This window comes from Dinoponera quadriceps, unplaced genomic scaffold (assembly GCF_001313825.1).
Source record: "Dinoponera quadriceps isolate SergipeBrazil2010 unplaced genomic scaffold, ASM131382v1 scaffold3271, whole genome shotgun sequence".
In the NCBI taxonomy this organism is placed as follows: Eukaryota; Metazoa; Arthropoda; class Insecta; order Hymenoptera; family Formicidae; genus Dinoponera; species Dinoponera quadriceps.
In genome coordinates this window covers 399,563-417,987 of record NW_014557287.1, presented here as the reverse complement: position 1 = coordinate 417,987, position 18,425 = coordinate 399,563, and the positions used below count along the sequence as shown (strand labels likewise).

Here is an 18,425-nt window from a genome sequence, read left to right as displayed (position 1 = left end):
GCAGGAATATGTTGTCTGCGCGAAAGAATCAGGATACATTTGTCATCATTATCAAACACGCGTGGGCTACCTGATGGGCGTAATACGCGCGATAATTGTCACATGACCTTAAAGACCAATTACAGCAGAGAATTCCTGATGTACGCCGCACATTCCAAGTGGAATTGGAGATTTGCGAGAAACGCGGAATAACTTGATGGCCGTCGACGGCCGCGGACGGTTACGACGTAAACAGCTCGGGACGTGTGCAAAATACACTCGTTACGCTCGTCCTTTAAACGAGATGATCTTCCTGAGAAGACGTTGGAAATAATGAATGTAAGGTTATTTCATCTATTAGCTTGTGTCCTTAATTTTTAATTTTCTGAGCAACTCCTTCGTTCTCGTCAGTGCCAAATATTAAATTGTAATCTTCTTTTTCCGTTATTATATAATTAGAACAGGACACAGATTTGCTTCTTTTGTTGAGAAAATTAGAAATAATTAGGGGAAAAACGGAGGTTTCGTTTAGTAGCTCGTGTCCCTAATTTTCTATACTAAGTGATTTCTATGCATTACTTTGTTCTACCAATTTTTTCGTTTATTAACACCATATATCGAACTGCAATCTTTTCCGCGTTGTTTTTCATTTTGCTCTTATGTAATTAAAGCAGCAGATTCTGGTAAAATCATGGTTTCTCATTTGCAATTATTTGTGTTTACATATAAATATACGATAAAACACACGAGACGCGTTTATAAATCGTTAAAGTGCATATTGCGACGACGGCTAATGAGTAAATGTCGCGAATTCGGAAATTTTAATTTTAATGCAATCTCACACGGTTTCTCTGCATCTACAGGAGGGCTCTCAATAAATGAGTTTGAAACTTTCCAATTGCTATTCATCAGCCGGGATCCCTCGGATACATGTACGGAGTTTCATTAAAATCCGGAATTTCCGAGTTTGCGAGCTTTCCCTGGTGGAGCCTCGCGTTCAACTTTTTGTTAACAAGCTTTTTGTCACTCACCGGAACTACAACTCGAGTCCAAGTTCGACGATATAGCCAGCGGTCTTGACGCAACGCAAACTCGTCTGCCAAGTGTTACTTGCGGCAAGGGAACGTGTGGGAGCGAGGAAGGGTAGAAAACGGACACTTGGCTCGGACTTCTCTCCGTCGTGCTAAGAATCGAAACCGGCTGAAGGAACTTGGACGTGTTTATTTTCCAATGCCACAGTTATGCGGAAATAATCCCCGTGTTTGTTCGCGATGATAGGAACGTGAACGCTAGCACGATCGATGAGACGGCTCGCTTCTCGCACGTCGGCTTTCGCGGCGTCGCGGAAAAACCGAGGTCGTCATGTTCCGCGCGAAACTTAGCGCGCGAGGGGTGCGTTGTCGTCAGACGGGATGCGCGCGGAGGTGCGTTTCGTCGTTAGCCGGTAGATAAGGTCACGCGAAGCGTGTAGAGTCTTCGCGAATCGATCGTCGACGCGTATTCGAAGCTTTCGCGCGCGCGTTCCTGGGACACGTGTGTGTGTGTGGATATATGTGTACGTGCAAACTTTGTTCTTCCTATACACGAGGCGTACGCGCCACGTCGTCCCGCGCTGTCGTGCATGCGCTCATCGCTCTACGCGGCTCTACTTGTCGCCTGGATTTTCTTCCATCGCGTAGAATTATAATGCGAAACGTATATAGGATATACCGTAATCTATCATGTGTCACTCAGCGAACTTAGCCTGGTAGATTATCGCGCAAGTGTCACAGTTGTGGAAGTATCATTTTTTAACATTTGAAATGCACTCGTTGCGATAGTAAATATTAGCTGCGTTTAGCAGAAAACCAGCTAGTCAGCGCTTTCCACTGCGTTCTACACAAGATTTTCTGCTGAACGACATCTAGTGATTTATATTGCTTCAACATGTTTACCAAGCGGTCCAGCGTAGTATGCTGGAAAAAATGGCGACCGTATGGTAAACATGTTGCAAAAGCGTAACCCGCTGATGTAGTTTGACAGAAAATCTTACAACATTTGCAAACTGCTGGCAGTACAGCGCAAAGCGTTTATTAAACCGTTTTCTCTGCTGAGCGCAACAATTGAACCGTGTCACTATTATCTTGAAGCGATAATATTCCCCCCGTATTTTTAATCGTATCAAATGCGATAGTAATAGAGTTAGCAACGAGAGAAAAAGCTTCGTTATAATAATGCTCTCTCACACACAGAGCAGGTTTTACCGCCACGGTTTTGCACATTCGCGTAAACTTGCCTCTCGAAAGCTTTTTCATCCCGCAAAGTTGATATAACTTATGGGCAAAGCGCTCACCTTAAAATTAAGGCGGCGAGGTGCGCCGGACTCTGACGAGATTAGATTTTGACGCGCTGCGAAACTTTAACCTTACGTAAATAATGCGACTCTATTTCGCCGATAAATTGTTCTCTTCCGCGTTTCTGTGATACATCTTATAAATAGATGAGACGTGTAAATGCGTGTATGCGCGTGTACACACGTAAGACGTATATAAATACGCGGTATAAATTGCGATTAAAGAGAGATATTATTCGCTGGTCTCGTCATAACTTCGCACAAATTGATTTTTGTTACGTTGAAAATTGCAACTTTATCACGTCGCGTTTTTCCGATTTTTGAATTTTTGAGTTTTTAATTTTATATTTTATTGGTATATAAATATGCTTTGACGTATATAAAAAAAAAAACAATTGAAATTTACCGGACAGAACAAATTATTCTGTACGAACGAAACGTCAGACTTTTTAAATCGCAGAACAACGACAGGATGTAGCGGGTTTATGTGAATAATTGACCAGCGACAATATCCACTAAATAACAAATTGTTTGGAAGATTTTCAGTCGACGATACTTCCATAATCCATCAACCGCCCGTTCCTACTGTATAATACAGGCGGACAATCGAATTGCGTGACATAAGTCTGCATTCGCATGTTATACGGATGATCGAGATCGCATTACGCTGCCGCAATCGCGTGCTCGAATATTTTGCCGGAACGGCTCTTTCGTTGCCGACATTGTCCCTCTCGCATGTTACAAATACATAAATATGCAAAAAACCGCACCCACTCGTTATAATTGGCGATACACGGGGTTTATTTGTAGCCGCGCGAAGTCGCCGCGAGTTCGTTTAATTAAGAATAGCGGTATTAAAATTTATGATTACCGCGGAATGCGAATTACCGCTGCGGCTGCAGAGGCGGGATTTCGCTTTGACCTACGGGGTGGACCCAAATCTGCGACAAGGAGCGGCACAGCGTGAAAATCCGTCGGAAATCAAACGACGAAAATGCCGGCTTAATCTTTCACTTCGGACTCCGTTATTGTTTTAAACTGAAGCGTGCTTCAATCATTAAATTTTCTGTCTGCGGGTATGTATATAATGCTATAATCACCTCTATCGCATCACCGACGGTGGCAAATGAGAAGAAAACCAAGCCCTACGGGCGTCATAAGCGTCCTTTTATTCATTTTGTTCATTTTTTTTGAAAAAAACGCGTCACGTCTAGAATTAGCCGCGTATAACGACTATTCGTTACCGAGAAACAGATAATGCGCACGCGTATGCAAACGGGCGCGAAACGATGAGTGACGGATAGTCGTTTGACAGGTAATACAACAACGAGAAAAATTGGAAGGATCCGAGCGCTCCGTGTTCCCTCGAATCACGGGAGGATGCGCAAAAAAAAGATTGATTCAAAGGGGAACCCTTTGGGGGGAAGGGAGTCAAGGGGCGAAAACGATGTCAACGACACGCGCTCGTATCCGTCACGGAATCGCGTCGCGGCTGTAAGCCCGTCGATCGGCGCGGCGCAGGGTGCGGGGGATGACGTCAAGCCCCCGGTGAACTGCGAACTTGTAAGTCAGTCCGCAGCTGACACGGGGGTACCAGCTCGCTGGGTTCACCATGCAACGGGTGGCCGGCCGGAAATAAATCCGCATAGTAGTGCATGCGGTACGCGTGCAAGAAGGAGGAGGAAGAGAAGAAGCGAAGGAGGGAGGGAGTCTGCGTTACCTTCGTGCTGCATCGCGCCTGCCGATTGCCACCTCACATCGTCCCTCGTGCGTCGGCCCGCCGCATGCACATGTGTTCCCTCGTTCTCCACCGGTCGGGGGGTTGCTGAGAAAGGGTGTGCTCGATTTCTCGAGACGCGATCCAAATTGCTGCGATCTCTACTCTCTCGCGTAAGAGGGAACCGAATTCAGATCGGCCGGTCACGATCAGGCGGGGAGAGAAAAATTGAGAGAAAGACTGAAGGAGCGATCGTGGCTGCACCGGCTGCACCGTGCTCGTCGTATGCGTGCGTACGCATATGTGTGTGAGTTACGATACCAAACGAGTCTGCAGAAGAAGCGCAACGTGGTGCAGCGGCTGGTAGCGGCGCCGACCGACTGACTGAACTCCTCCTGTCGCAGTGTGAGCGAGCGCGGCGGCCGCGCTCGCTTTCTCGCGCGGGTCGATCGAACACGTTCCGCGCACCGCGCCTCTCCCTCACTCTTTCTCTGTCTATCTATCTGTCTGTCTCGCTCTAGCCCTCCCTCGCGGCGATGAAGCCACCCTCGTGGAAGCGCAACGCACCCTTCGTCGCTGTCGCCGCCGTCTCCCTCGCGACGACGCCGTCGCCTACGAAAAAGCGCATTCGTTGCAGTCGTCGCCGCGTGAAACTTTCGTGCTCGTCTCACATCGCTATTCGCGGTAGCGAAGTGGCTGGTGCTCTCTTGAAGGGCGCGAATTTCGAGACTGTAGCGCATAGTGCAGATTGGCGGGGGAACCAGTAGGAAGCCGGGAAAGCATATAAACAAAAGTTTCGTCCGATAACCGTATTTGCAATTTTAGCGTAAATCTGAAAAGACGTCAAGCAGGTAAAGGATTGCTCGAATTTTACATAATTGTTTCGTGTGCTTGAATTTGATTCCTTTATACTTGTTGTTTCACTCAGCAGCTATCATTTGAATTAATTAAATAATTGGCTTGCCCTAGTCTGCTCCGAATGAAAAAATTCGCCTTGTATAACGTATAATTCCTAATTAATGCCGTTTGAACTTTGAATAAGTAGGATCTGTGTGTTGTATTCAGCTAATTCTCCACGCTCACTTAGAATCCTTCTTTAGAAAGCGTTTCAATTACATTTGATTTAATGATACTTATTATCTTTAATCTGATATTTATAATCTGCGTGTGCTCTATTATATATATATATGTATATTTATTTTTTTTACGGGGAATATATATATATATATATATATATATATAGTCAGTCAAAAAGTTGAGTAAAATTCTTTATCTTCCTCGACGGTAAATCGACTACTTTTTGCGATAGAGGTAGATAAATATTGCAAAAAAATATTGGTTACGGATCATAGTCAACGAGAGTGATTACTTGATGAATAATTTGTTCCTATCGAATGTAATCGAGGCAAATTTGGCGAAAAAATTGAGTCGAAATTTTTTATTGACTCAATATATTGTATATCTTTTCTCGTTTAATTCTGGAATTTCGTGTTTCGTTCTCGATTAAGCGCGTACTGATGTTGAACGTGTAGCATAGTACTATTTAAACCTCCGGCGGTCGCGTGACCAATCTACGTTATCAGCTGCGTCGATTAGAGGCGCGTTTCGATTTTCCCAAACTGTGATAGGGACCGCGATACTGAAATTGTGTTAATATCCGCGGTAGCAAGATAGGAAATATGCGGAAGAACGCAGCACCGGCCGGTGAAATCTCGGGGTTGGGAAAAAGAGATTAAAGGAATTTTATCAGAGAGACGTTGTGCCATGTTGGAACAAATCAAAGCTTTGGTTGAAGCTTCACGGTTATTGAATTTTCGCACGTTTCATTTCACACAGATATGCTTTGAACGTTTACCGTACAGAATGTGTCAATCGTTGCTCTTCTAATCAGCGAATTCACGATGGGGTTCTACGAGTAAGTTAGAAATCGAGTTACACAGAGATTCAGCGAAAATTCAAACGAGGAACTACGAAGATTTCAAGAGAATCGTCAGATTTTGAAGAAGCGATGCAGACGCACCTCGGACGCGAGAACGAAAGATACTGCGGAACATTATTGATCTATATTGTGGTCTTATCGAGTGGAATCTTGCCAATTCGTCGGGGGATGCGCGCAAATATTAGGGATCTGCGCGATTGGCTTCGAGAGCAATCCCCGAGTATGCTCAAGATATCTGATCGTCTTAATACCGAAACAACAGGATCAATTTATCGATAATTTCGAATTATTGTATATTCAAGTGGAAGATAATTTATTCGCAATCGACGCCGCAAACAATATTAGGTCCGAGCGATATCCCGAGAAATTATTATTAATAGAGCACGAGTACAGGAAGTTTTAAGTAGCGTTATTAATAATTCACCCTCTCACTTTGACGTAGATAGATTACTACAAGAACAGTTTTCCAAAATCCCCAAAGAACTCTCGCGACATTTTTCCTCTCCCGATGAGCCAAGGAGATTTTTCACATAGGCACTTATGCACCCCCGATCAGCATACTTATCTCGTTTCATTCCCTCTCACCCCTCGACTACCGCAGGCACTTTCATGCCCCCCGCAGTTTGCCGTACCCACTCAACTGTCCGTCGTCTCTCGCGCATTTCGCGCAAACACATTTGTCACCACCTGACTGTGACCCACCCCCCTCGTTGCCGTACTTTAAGTTCGGCTGCACCTCGCTGAGAACCACCACGCCGCATCGACATCACCATGGCAACCGTTTAGGATCGTGAGTGTTCTTTTCCAAACAAACGTCCCGACCGACCGATCGGAGATAGTATACGCGAAAGCCACTCGCCGCGGGAGCTGCGTGGATTAATTAACGTCCATCTTTTTTCACAGTGAGGGGGTTGGTCACCCCCCGACCACCATGAACGACTGCCTGTCGTTGAACGCGACCGCCTGTCGCGTCGCTCAACTGGCGCGGGAAAAGGTGAGAATGAACGCGACCTTTTGTCGGTGAGATTAACTGTTACGAGCCAGGACGGAATTCGATAGTTTTTTGGTAAATTGAATTTTCGATGGCTCACACACGAGAAAATCAATCGTAAATCAAAACGTTCGCTTTTCATCCCCGTGCTCCACCGTTCGATCGCGAATCGTGCTTCAGTTATCGTCGTTTAAGGAATCTTATTCATCGAATATTTAAGGGGGAGAGAAAAAAAGAGAGATTCGTGGACGTTGATCAGGACGTTTGTGAGTGTCGTATTTTCGGCTTGGATATATTTAACACCTTTTCTCTCTTTTGTCCAATCTAGTAGTTAATCGAGATCGCCGCTGAATCGTGATGTCCGCAACGTATTTAATTATTACATACACTAAACGCGGACCGAATCGATCGATCGATCTTCTAATTTCAGCGATATATTCGCGCCCGCAAATTCTATTTGCGAGGGTGGAAAAATTTTATTCTCTTCACAGCTAGCGTGCCACATATGTGTGACGAAGGAAATTCGATAATACAAACGTATATCTCGCCTCTGATGTTTAGATACATATATGTGACACGATTTTTCCCCTTCTTTTCTCTTTTTCAAAACGGTTATTTACCTTTTACCGGAAATATGGTAAAAATAACTCGGCCGGTTGTTGAACTCTCCATATCGATTATTGACGAGTGCTTAAAGCAGAAAGGTAATCCGTCACGAATAGACGTCAGTAAGACGAATTTAAACCTGAATTAATAGTTTCGTCGATATCCGCCGTCCATCGTCGACGATCTTCCCATTCACGCGTCTAATATAAGCACGCGTCGGGATAATTTTGAGCTCGACGCCACGAGAAAGTATCGTACAGCAGAGAAATTGTAAACTTAATAACGTGCGTATTAACAATCAATCAGGAAGAGAAACGTGCCCTGGAGCGTCGGCGGCATCTTGTTTACCTGATCGCTGCCTTCTTACGGGAACAAGGGTGAGCAGTTTATATTTGTGCTTAAAATAATTCACGCCGTTTGGCATTCTCGCGATCGTTATTTGTCTTCGCACACTTCCGTTCGCTTCTAATTGAGAACTTGCTTTAATAAAGAAAATATAAAAATATAAAAACGATTTAAGAAAGTAAGTAGTCGCGTACGCAAAATCGCACAGATAGTTACGCAACGAGGAGGAACCCCGTCCCGAGGTCGTTACGTAGACAACTCTCCCGTAGATATTCCAATACTGCGGAGAGCCTCTTGAAGGAAGCGCAACTCTCCCGGGACGTTCACGTATGCGATAATATCGATCTGGAGACCATCATTCTCGAGTACGCTGATTATTATTACGCCAAGTACAACAGATACCCCAAGTTCTGCAAGAAGGCGGAAGCAGCCGGGAATGTCACGCAAAATACGTATGGAATATAAGCTCGTTATATTCGCGCAGGCATAACGTAGGTCGTGCGGAAACCACCGACGGACCGGGTGTAATAGAGCTTTGAGAGTTTATTGTGTGTGCCGTACGGACTGGAATCCGCGTTTATGGACGCCCGAAGGATGAATTCGGCAATTCGGCCGGCGGCCATGCGGAAAAATACGCGATACATGATAACGGATATGTTAATATAGCTCGATATGTTGGGCGTGCTGATATATGTGTCGCGATATTAGTGAATTCAGCTCTTTTATAAAAAGCCCGGCCTTTTTATAAAAAGGCGTCCTCGACGTAAAAGGCGATGTTTTATAAAAAGACTAGTCTTTTTATAAAACGGCTGAATTTATATAAAAATCCTATTACCTGCATGTATTAGATAAGGATGGTGAGTGTGATTTTATTAGCATGTATCAGCTTCCGGCCGCAGCGAACGTTAAATTGCAATCGCTCCCGCAGCTGCGGTAAGAAGGAGAGAGTCTCGAAAGTTCTTAATTTGAAACAAGAGGACGGCCGAGCCGTCGGCGACGAGTGTAACAATATCGGCAAGAGCAGGGTCACGCAGAAGCACGGCGGTATCCTCCCGCCGAACGAGCTGAATCTCGGCATCACGGTGACGCCGATTTTCCCGGCGGAAAGCGGCGATCGAACGGCAACGATACAGCCGATACAGATGTTCGACGAAGCATTCACCGATAATAACGAGAGGATACTGAAACCTATCGGCAATCTCTACCCAGCCGGCTCCGAGCTGAAGGAGATCGCCGACGTTATATCGCGGGTAAACACGGAAATGAAATATACGATCGCGTCCGTCGTGTGTTGTCTTCGAACCGGTTAATACGGAGAAAACAAATCGGCGACGATCTAATAGACCGAGAAACAGGAGGTAAAACACGTGACACTTTTTCGATCCGAAACGAATCGTTAAAATGGGAATTGTTCGTGTCTGTGTAATTGTAAACTCTCAGTCGTATTTTCATTCGCTCATATTCTCATTAATACTTTGTAAATTAATTAATGATTCTGATTTTTCTAGAAGTACTTTAGCGACGTGGTCGATTTGTTTTTAAAATAATGTCAGCTTGATTGAATAACTGTCACGCATTTTCCTTTTGCTATCTTCCACGTATATAGAAATATAATTATTAGAGCAAGAAACTCGGTTATTATACGGTTGATGCTCGTAAGTAGACAGTAAAGAGACAGCGAGAGAACAGCAGAGTACAAGCAATGTGAAATTGGGCGAACTAATTCGCAGGAAATCGTGCAACAAAACTTGAACGTTCACTGGGACGACGTAAAGGGGCTGAAATTTTGTAAAGCGTTACTGAAGGAAGCCATAGTCTATCCAATGAAGTATCCGACTTTGTTCAGCGGGAAACTCGGTGCCTGCAAAGGTGTCTTGTTATACGGTCCACCGGGAACTGGTACGTAACCGCGAATTCGTATATCGGAAAAATGACAAATTAACGAGGAGATCGATCACCGAACGCAGGTAAGACGATGCTCGCGAAAGCCGTCGCTACTGAGTGCCAATCGACCTTTTTCAACATCACCTCGAGCTCTGTCATCAGCAAGTGGAGAGGCGATTCCGAAAAATATATTCGCGTAAGTCAGTCTCGCATTATTTGGCACTGCAAGTGCGATGCTTAAAATTCTGTATGCTTCAAAGAAAAGAAACAAGAAAAATTGAAGGAACGAGAGAATGAATTTTTCTTTTTTTCTTACAATGAAAAAGAATCGCACGACGGAGAAATCAATTGAATTCAGGTGCTCACCGATCTTGCCAAACATTACGCGCCCACGATCATTTTCATCGACGAGATCGACTGGACGACCACGAAGAACGCGGATTACGCCTCGTCGAGCTCGGAACCTGCCAGGAGATTTCGAGCGGAACTTCTCGCCAGATTAGACGGGCTGTTATCGATGGAATACATGAATGTGATATTGTTAGCGGCTACAAACGTTCCATGGTAAGTACAGAGCGTACGCGGTTATACAAAGATAACTTTGATTATTGAATCCACTTTGATATTGAGTCTACTCTCGATCATTAAATTTGAGAGATCCAAAGGAAGGATACGTCAATGTAACGTTATATTTTTCGAGGGAAAACCTCATCTTCGAGTTAATATACGAGTTATCCCGTTTATTTTTAGTCCCTTTGAAGATCCTTTCTTACCTTCATGTTCCAATTTCGAGCGAGTTTTACGTTGTCCAGGAACATAGACGTCGCCCTGTTGAGACGTTTAGAGAAGCGGATCTTCGTGGATCTACCTGATCGGGCCAGTCGATTGGAAATCTTGCGATTTTACGTGCACCGCGATCTGCACGAGTCGCCGGAGATGTCGGAGCTCGTGCGAGAAACCGCCGGCTATTCGTGCGCGGATCTGAAACTATTGTGCAAGGAGGCGTGGATGAATCAATTACGGCCCGTTTGGACCAGACTTGAGAGTAAGGCTCTCACGGTGAATGATATTCAGAACGACGGTCTGATCAATGCGATGAGCCACATCGCGCTCGCTAAGAACACCGTGAAACCGATCGCCAAGCACATGAGCGACCAGTACGTTAAATGGCACGAAGAATTCGGTTCCTTTGGATAATCTTTTGTACAGATGTAGGCAAGCTTGAAGCCAATTACACTAGGAAAATGCGATACGCGCGATTATTTGGTCAGTAAGCGGAGTTTTTCGTAAGTGCGAAGCAATAACAATTTCGCAACGTGTAATCGAGATTCATCCGCGCAAGTACCATGTTATAATTTATTCACGTTACAGCGCCAGTTACGTTAAAAGAGCAAAAGCAGATATTATATTTTTAATTTAATTAATCAAGTCAAATCTCTCTTACAAGATGTATTAGAATCCTTCGTTCTCACGACACGTATACACGGATTGTTAGAATTTCTATATTGTTTTTTTTTTCCGAGAAACGCGTGTAAACGTTGATTTTATTGATACAAACTTATATATTAATACAGAGTGCATGATACAAGCCGTGTTGCATTCTGTTGGAAAATAAAAGCTTCCACTGTGTTAAACCATCAAACTATTAACAGTTCTTCCTCTTCTGCCATTTTAGATTTGCTTGTTTCATTCCATGATAGTAACCTACATGCAATACAAAATCATGAGATTATGATATATTTTAAGCGTGGAGAGATACTTAATTTTATTTCTGAGTTAGAGAAACTTTCGAATCATTCTTTACTCTAAAGAAGCGAACTGAAATGTTCACGAAACATCGAAAACAAATCTATGAAGGATGCGGTGCTAATTTGGAAGCCAAATTAAGTATCATGAAAATGTATATGCTATTTTTTCCTTTTACAAAAGAATTTAAAACATTGATATAAGTATATATATTATTTCTTATTACCTAAAACTATAAAATTACCTGTGTGAAAGCCACTTATGTACCAAGACATTAACATACTAGATAACGCATCCGTGTCGTTCTCAGGTAATCTGTAAATAAATATCGTTAGTTTTCATGATGACACAAGCGCAGTATGCTTTGCTAACTCGTCGTCCTTACTTGGCCATTAATTGCGGCGGCAAAGGCGGTGCGGGTGGTACTCCGTCTATTGACATATCAAAAAACGGCCCTGGCATAAAGCTATTTTTGTACAACCTGGGATCTTCCGTATCGCAATCCATCTTTTCGCCGTTCATCTGTTTGGAGTTCTGTCGAACGGAATAGTTGGACGCATCGGAATCACAAGCCTGCTGCTCAGTCTTTTCCGCAAAGGCATTCTTCTGTTGAGCGATCTGACTTTCCAATCCATTGGATTCCAGAAGAGAATCCAGTTTTACTTCCTCGGTATTATCATACCCTGTGAGAATATGACAAACTAGTGTCATCTATGTGACAATATAGATATTTCTTGCATCTGCACATGCAGATTGTTTTATTATTGTTTCATTTTAATTTTTACTTTACTGATAGAAACATTATAAGATATCAACATTGCCCAATATAATTACCGATGAATTTCACCATGCATACATCAGAATTTTCATAAATTTTTGTTACAATAGCTTCATAAATTTCCCCATCTGCTGTATACACTGTACGACATGGAGCACCAATGGTCCATTTCTGCCAAATCATAGGAGAAAATGACAAAATATGAAATTACATGATATAATGAAACAATAAAATGATGTGATAAAAGTATGAAAATATATAATAATATAAATGAAAGTTTAGTTATGTACTATACTTTGACAGGCTTCTTTGCTTGATTTGAACGTTTAGAATTTTGAGACTGTTGTTTTGACAGCCGGCCTTGAGGATCTCTAGCAATGCGTTTAGCTACTTCCTCCTTCGCCAAACTGACAGCTCTGTCATATGCTTTTATCAAAGCTGTATCATCCCAGGTGGTTTCATCTTCATTCTGAAAATTATTAGCCGTTGTATAAATACTGTAGAAACTTTTGTTATCTTTTCTATTTTCAAGTTTCCTTTTTATATATATATATATTTCAAAATTAGTTTTTATATAACTTCTTGTATACATTCCGTATTTTATTTCTACAAAGCAAAAGATTCATCACAGTCAAGCTAAAAACCCCAAACCGTTAATCTTTTGAGTTAAGAAGTTTATCTATACTTAATTGTCAAATTTGTCATTTAAAGTTCAAATAAATATATCGAATATGTAAGACAGAAAAAGAAAACAACATACAGAGTATCCAAGAGAGATGTAACGCTTGTCTGAGACTATTGCAATGTGATTCTAACCTCTTCTACTAGTGTTTTATATACGAAAATGCTTACGTACAACTCCGTCTCCCCTGACGAATAGCAAATTGCTATTATCAGACATTCTAGCGAGAAATTATTCCAATGTAAGTTAAATTTCGTTCCTGAGGAGCAAATATGTCCAACACTTTTCAACGTGCACCACCACAATTTTGCGACAACTCCATTGTTTGAGGTAACTTATGCTTGTTTGAAACCGAAGGTAAATCTTCGTTACCAACTGAGGTATTCGAGAAACTGATACTTGGATATTGTAAGTTTACCTTATGCTGTACGTACAGCGGTGAAGTTCTGCGTCCACGTTAACTACAGCTAGAGGGTCAAAACGGAAAACATGAGATTTTCCTGGATTTATATCAAATGACACGACATTTTTCTTTAAGCATTTTATTTTGCTTATAGCCGTATCGGATCTTCTCGGTACCGTGAGAAGTACGAAAGGCGAACTCGTCGCTACAAAAATTATTAGGCTTTGTAACAAATAATGTTCCTTTTGAGCGTCGATGGATGTTAACAGTATGTTTTTATTATACACTTGGCCCGAGGCTGAGGAAAGCCTGTAGTGCCTGCCGACTCCAGGCCAAGGCACATGTTTTTTTCTTTTCTATATTTTTTGTAATCTTTTTCCTCACTCTTTCTCTCTCTCCCTCTTTAGCAATCAACTTAGAGTAGATTCGTAAAGATCTTCATGGGCGATATTGAGTTATATTATCACACCAGTTGTGTAGCTAAAAACATGTTGGTCTTCGATGCATTCGATCGTGTTTTCGTTTATATCCTATGACATGGGGAAAATAAAATCAGTGTTATTTATATGTTATGTTGCATTCAAACTGCACCGTTGCACTCAAAAATCTAATACCAAGATAAAAATATACTATTACTCATCAATAAATTAAAACAGAACTCTCATCATCAAAAGAAATTAATTACGAATAACAAAAAAAAAAAGTAATATTTTATTCTTTTATTTCCTTTTGCAAATATCAATGTCATGCAATATTGATGCAATTATATTAGTAAAATTTTTTTGACTTTGTTATAATTTCTGAGAACTGTAAATTATTACATGACAAACGAATACAGAATTTTCAGAAATGTTGAAAGAAAATGTTTTAATTATATGTAAAAATCGTTTCGTTCGGGTTATACTGATCTTCAAGTATATTCTAGATACATCCTCAAAAATCAAGATTTTATCTGCTTTGGCGTCACTGCGCCGTCTAAATGGATAGTGACTGAATCAATCCTAACTCGTACTCCATACGTAATCGTGTCTTGTACCTGTGCTAGATTCCCATCTGGTCCTGAATGTTGCAACTCGCAAAACGACGCCATGTTGTACGTAAGGATCACGAGGCTTTACTTTGAAGTTGTGCCGTTAACGCCGCAGTTTCCTGCTTCATCTGCTTTAAATCGGCGGTTATCCTTTCCAAATTAGCACCCACGTTCTTGGCGGACTCGGTATCAATCTATGTAAATGTTAGATCGCAGAATGTTACACAGGAATTTTACGTGTGCTCGCAAATCTATCTTTTCGATTCTCTCATTGTATTGTCGACTTACCTGTTCCTCCAAATCCCTGATCTCTCGTATCGTCGCCCCTGTCTCCTCGACAAGACTCACGAGTTCGCTGCAATCTGAATGTAATGTCGCCAACAATTTGTACGCCTTCCTCGACGCTTCGTTCGTTCTCGCGTCTCTGAATATCAATTCGTCGACGACGGTAAAGGACCTCTCCAGTCTACCAGTAAGTGTGTTAATCTCTTTTTGGATTTCTCGAGTATCAGCTAGGACTTTGCTTATCTCGTCACGTTGTTTTCTGACGTTATTTATTATCTCTAAAATTCGTTGAGTATATGCAGATCTGTTCACCTCCCTCGGGAGTTTCTGGACCTCCGCGACCAGCTGCGAATATTGCTGATCTTTATTTCGGCATTCCTCCTGAAGCTCCTTTTCCTTCTCTTTCAGCAGTTTTATTTCGTCCAGCTTCTTTTGGCTCGCGTTCTACGTTCCAAGTATAACACAAACGAGAAGTATATTAATCGCCCCATAAACTCGTTTTAAGAAATATATCACAAGGCTTTGATGAATAGATTACCAAGGATTTAAGATGTACAATCAATTGTAGACGAAAAAATCAATAACAGCAGATGATTGAGAAAGGTCTGAATAATGATCGAAACGATTAGGTAATTCTTAGAAAAGTCCGCTCGCGATATGCTACTTGTTATTTTAGATTAAGAGAATATCACAATTTGCGTCTTACGTCGATTCTTATTGGCTTTTTCATCCGCAATTGATTATACATTTTATTTTACATAATGTTGCAATACTTACAGCTTTTGTAGAATGTTTCTCTCTTTCCTGCCTATATTTCATGATCAGAGGTAATCTGTGCTTCTCCCATTGATTCGCTAAACTGATCAATTTGTTTGTGCTAGCCTCTATTACGGATTCCAATTTCTTTATATTTTCCGAGCCGTCTTGTAGCAGTTCGTATGTTCTCGCTTTGATCTTCTTTTGTTCCTCGCTAGTTTTTAACTCTTTCTCCTCATTGTGGCTGGTTACAGTCGCCTGTGTTAATCTAGTAGTTAACTTCTTCATCTCATTCTGTAATTCTTCTATGCTTATTCTAAGACTGTCACACTCCACTTTCATGCTCTCTATCTCAACTTCTTGTTTCGCTTCATTCTTCAACGTTTCCTGATCTGGAAGCACTGAATGCGTTGCAGACTCTTGTTTTACCTGAGAATCCTGAAATATAACGATTACGTTGAATATTTATATTTTTTGTTGAGCTGGTATATGTAAAAACATGTACTTGAAGCAATAACTGTTATTACTTTAAATATCTTCGAAATATGAGAAGAAAATAATGTATCTAATAGAATCTATAGTGATACTATTGATCATCACTTCGAACATTTTCTAAGACGGATCTACAATAGATGTAATAAACTTTTTTCACTAAGCCTTAAGCTGTAACTTAATTTCTGATAGAAAGCATTTCTTGCCCTGTCTAAAGTCGCAATCTCTAAACTTTGAGCAAGTTTAAAACTTAACAAATCCGACCTAAACTTTTTCTCATCTTAATCTAACCTTTAATAAAGTATTTTTATTTTTTGAAGATATTCAAGGTAATAATTATTGCCTCATCCCATATATATATACTTACTGTCGAGATTTGTGTCTTGTTGTCTGATGAAAACTTGCTAAGCTCATTAACAATGTTATGTGCAGTGGGATAAGCAGCTTTTTCAGACTGATGACTGTTGAGCCAATTTATACATTCCGTAATATCCATAGAAGAGGCATTAAGCGCTCTTGCGTTATACGATATTATGGAAGGTAAAAAGCATGAAATGTTTTGCATTTGATCAGGCACTGGTTGTAAATAATGCATATAGTAATCCTTATAATCTACAATAACAAGGATACTTTACTCGTGTGGTAACGACACTTTTCTTTCCTTTCTGACATGAAAGTAAAGGTAAATTTGACTATTAATATTGATATTGCATACCATCCTCTACATTCGCTACCGGCACTTCAATATTTACAGACGTGTAAGATGTATTAGCTCTCCCTCTGTTCCTGAATCCCTTTTTGTGACAATAATGCGGCAACCATGGTATTGAAAGTCCTTGTGATATGGCAGATGCAACTGACTTCTCTAACAGGGCAACCTTACTCATCGACTCATTTACAGTTTTTTCACTCTCCTTTGGCAGTTTTTCAATGAGAAACATGAATACTCTCCGCAAATCTGCTTCTGAGTTGTATAGAAATGTTTGATAACCGATATCACCTCGGTACCCGAGTTCCTGAAATTTTCATTGACTAGTAGTAAATTATTGGTAAAATTAGATAATCATATTCTTCAAATTGGTTTGTTCTGAAGAGATATTTACTGTACACAATTGTGCAAGAGTAGCACCCAGTCGAAAACGGGCTGCCATATTCACAGGTAGTACAGTCGACAATCCTAAACTTGGCCTTATTGCTTCTAAGCATCTTACTGTCGCTTCCACAACTAATTCAGTATTAAAGCCACTTAAGTTTGTCACACTCTCTTCGATGTCACTGAAAGTAATATATGTATTCTATAGCAGCTATAATGCAAAATTTTCTGAATAATAGCCAAAACATCTCTTGGTGTGCTCCAATAAGTTAAGAACTAATTCAACAAATAATATTTGTTTAAATTGTAATTTAAGCCCTTAAAAATTTAAGTTATTTTAATCTCGACACACTGATTTTGTTGTGAATTACATCTGGACATTCTCGTAAAAACGCTGTTCGCTTTGCGCCGAGAAAAATCAAGCGATGACAGTTTCGACAAGCCGATCATCGCCAATGAACTCACGTGCACAACACAGAGTCGCAAGGAACAATCATAAACACTGTTGACCCCGGCATTTCGGGAAAAACCGCAAAATCTATCGCTCACGTACTTGCGCGAGCGCAACTTACCAGCCTATTTGTCGCAACGAGTGTATTATTATATTGTCGATCTCCTCCATTCTAAGTAAAAAGATGAAAATCCTGGGAGCCGCTACCGCCCCGTCGCCGTATCTGGCCGTATCGCGTGTTTATGGGTGCGTTCGGGAAGCGCGCTGTGAGCGCTAAAACGTTATTCTATCTTTGTTGCTCATTAAATAAAAAACAAGGATAGATTGGCTCTTTAATGTTGATAACGCGATCCCCGAACGCACCCTATGAAGTTCGGCTCAACTCGAAGGACGGACGATGAATCGATTCTTTCTCTGCTAAAGAATCGATTGTGTTCTCGATGGCTATAAATTAAAGGTCTATGCACATATTTTTAGTCGTAACTGTGAATTCGTAAGAAAACTGACCAGTCGCAGCCGATTATTCTTCAACGGCAAGGAGAATAATCAGCTGTAATTAGACAATTTTCTCACGGATTTACGATTATGATTAAAAATTTGTTACGTGTTAAGGCTTTAAAAGTCAATAGGTGGGACTATGGAGACCTCTCGCGGAGACCCCGGAACTATAAAATCTTATTTTTCGTATTTTAAGATAAAAATAAAGAAAAAATCATCTTCTAATTATAATATTCGTAATCAAGAGAATCGTAATAAAAAATAAGAATTTGTAGTTCCGGAATCTCCGCAAAAAGATTCTCTCTCCACTTCCGCAGTCTTTCCCGTAAGTCTTTAAATCTTTTCCCAAAAAATCGCTCCGTATTAAAATGTAGACGATTTTCCGGATTTTTTTTTTTCACGAATATCACACGATTAG

The 18,425-nt window shown here is 41.2% G+C and overlaps 3 protein-coding genes across 6 annotated transcripts; 1 reads left to right on the top strand and 2 right to left on the bottom strand.

Annotated features, from left to right (window-relative positions):
* The first annotated feature begins 8 nt into the window (after positions 1-8).
* Positions 9-11,228, top strand: LOC106748917 (katanin p60 ATPase-containing subunit A-like 2). Of its 4 annotated transcripts, none has more exons than XM_014627847.1 (10): positions 9-318; positions 843-4,879; positions 6,410-6,961; positions 7,871-7,941; positions 8,179-8,361; positions 8,838-9,159; positions 9,640-9,808; positions 9,877-9,989; positions 10,152-10,357; positions 10,606-11,228. In XM_014627847.1, the coding sequence occupies exons 3-10, from the start codon at positions 6,899-6,901 to the stop codon at positions 10,988-10,990; spliced, it is 1,512 nt and encodes a 503-aa protein (XP_014483333.1). In that variant the 5' UTR covers positions 9-318; positions 843-4,879; positions 6,410-6,898; the 3' UTR covers positions 10,991-11,228. The 4 variants fall into 4 exon arrangements, with proteins under 4 accessions (XP_014483333.1, XP_014483334.1, XP_014483335.1 ...); XM_014627848.1 differs by having other exon boundaries at positions 9-4,879; positions 6,410-6,757; positions 6,871-6,961; XM_014627849.1 differs by having other exon boundaries at positions 9-4,879; positions 6,871-6,961.
* An 89-nt stretch (positions 11,229-11,317) lies between these two features.
* On the bottom strand, positions 11,318-13,369 carry LOC106748919 (survival motor neuron protein). The gene is made up of 6 exons (XM_014627852.1): positions 13,174-13,369; positions 12,613-12,786; positions 12,374-12,488; positions 11,925-12,222; positions 11,784-11,854; positions 11,318-11,497 (listed from the first exon to the last, which is right to left on the bottom strand). Exons 1-6 carry the CDS (start codon positions 13,216-13,218, stop codon positions 11,439-11,441), a joined length of 762 nt encoding a protein of 253 aa, XP_014483338.1. The 5' UTR covers positions 13,219-13,369; the 3' UTR covers positions 11,318-11,438.
* Positions 13,370-13,513: 144 nt separating this feature from the next.
* On the bottom strand, positions 13,514-17,887 carry LOC106748915 (coiled-coil domain-containing protein 22 homolog). The gene is made up of 8 exons (XM_014627843.1): positions 17,631-17,887; positions 17,069-17,240; positions 16,681-16,981; positions 16,333-16,577; positions 15,495-15,911; positions 14,721-15,161; positions 14,439-14,626; positions 13,514-13,932 (listed from the first exon to the last, which is right to left on the bottom strand). Exons 1-7 carry the CDS (start codon positions 17,678-17,680, stop codon positions 14,507-14,509), a joined length of 1,746 nt encoding a protein of 581 aa, XP_014483329.1. The 5' UTR covers positions 17,681-17,887; the 3' UTR covers positions 13,514-13,932; positions 14,439-14,506.
* Between the last annotated feature and the right edge of the window lie 538 nt (positions 17,888-18,425).

Coding starts and splice junctions, on each gene's coding strand:
- LOC106748917 (XM_014627847.1), top strand. CDS start 6,899: ATGAACGACTGCCTGTCGTTGAACGCGACCGCCTGTCGCGTCGCTCAA. Junction 7,942..8,178: donor GCCTTCTTACGGGAACAAGG/GTGAGCAGTTTA, acceptor ACTCTCCCGTAG/ATATTCCAATACTGCGGAGA. Junction 9,990..10,151: donor ATTCCGAAAAATATATTCGC/GTAAGTCAGTCT, acceptor AATTGAATTCAG/GTGCTCACCGATCTTGCCAA.
- LOC106748919 (XM_014627852.1), bottom strand. CDS start 13,218: ATGTCTGATAATAGCAATTTGCTATTCGTCAGGGGAGACGGAGTT. Junction 12,223..12,373: donor ATGCATGGTGAAATTCATCG/GTAATTATATTG, acceptor ATATTCTCACAG/GGTATGATAATACCGAGGAA. Junction 11,855..11,924: donor CCGCCGCAATTAATGGCCAA/GTAAGGACGACG, acceptor ATTTATTTACAG/ATTACCTGAGAACGACACGG.
- LOC106748915 (XM_014627843.1), bottom strand. CDS start 17,680: ATGGAGGAGATCGACAATATAATAATACACTCGTTGCGACAAATAGGC. Junction 16,982..17,068: donor CTCTTGCACAATTGTGTACA/GTAAATATCTCT, acceptor TGAAAATTTCAG/GAACTCGGGTACCGAGGTGA. Junction 14,627..14,720: donor TCAGGGATTTGGAGGAACAG/GTAAGTCGACAA, acceptor ACATTTACATAG/ATTGATACCGAGTCCGCCAA.